Below are 742 nucleotides of genomic sequence, written 5' to 3'. Positions count from 1 at the left end.
AATTTATCCAAAAAAATAGTTGATAATTCTCTGAATCCCTTCTTAAATCAATAAATTAATAAAGAAGGTTAATCTTCTTCATTCAGAACTAATGAAACTCATCATCGGTACTGTTGAACATCTTAGATCATCCAGTTGTTGATCAAAAGCATCTAACACCATCAAGATTAATTCAACGAAAAGTTAAATGATCTTACATGATCTTTTAATTAACCAACCTGTGCAAACTGTAAATGTAAGTTGCAGATATAATTATCCCGAGTTTGATCATTTTGGTTTCTTGTATGGCTATGCATCAACACCATGGATTATGAGTCAACTTTAACTTCAACCGTAAGTTAATTTATTCAACAATTTCAATGTCTTGTGATTTTGATTCAAAGAATATTGCAAAAAGCTTATGATAAAATTAACCTATATGCGTACCTTTCTTGTCCGGCAGTATCCCAAATTTGAGCTTTGATGAGCTTGTCGCCAACTCGAATGTTTCTGTAAGCAAATTCAACACCAATAGTTGGCTTAGAATCCAATCGAAATTCATCGCGAGCAAATCTTGAGAGAAGATTTGATTTCCCAACAGCAGAGTCACCAATCATTACCGCCTTAAACAAATAATCACACTCTTCATCATATGAATCTCCCATAGTTAATATACTTATAAGACTGCAAACTAATTAGACAACAAGATTTTATATATGAATCTATAAAATTAGGACTCAATATTTCAGCTGATCAGAGAAAG

General features: G+C 31.9%; 1 protein-coding gene across 2 annotated transcripts in view; it reads right to left on the bottom strand.

Annotated features, from left to right (window-relative positions):
• Positions 1-732, bottom strand: part of LOC18056096 (ras-related protein RABA6a) — a 16,199-nt gene extending 15,467 nt beyond the window's left edge. For both annotated transcript variants that reach the window (XM_006451572.2, XM_024192461.1), the window contains exon 1: positions 427-732. In XM_006451572.2, the coding sequence (XP_006451635.2) occupies positions 427-644 (218 nt within the window). In that variant the 5' untranslated portion in view covers positions 645-732. The remainder of the gene's footprint in view (positions 1-426) is intronic.
• Positions 733-742: the final 10 nt, after the last annotated feature.

This window comes from Citrus clementina, unplaced genomic scaffold (genome assembly GCF_000493195.1).
Source record: "Citrus clementina cultivar Clemenules unplaced genomic scaffold, Citrus_clementina_v1.0 scaffold_1, whole genome shotgun sequence".
Taxonomy (NCBI): domain Eukaryota; kingdom Viridiplantae; phylum Streptophyta; class Magnoliopsida; order Sapindales; family Rutaceae; genus Citrus; species Citrus x clementina.
The sequence above is the reverse complement of the archived record's forward strand: the minus strand, read 5'-3'. Positions and strand labels throughout refer to the sequence as shown.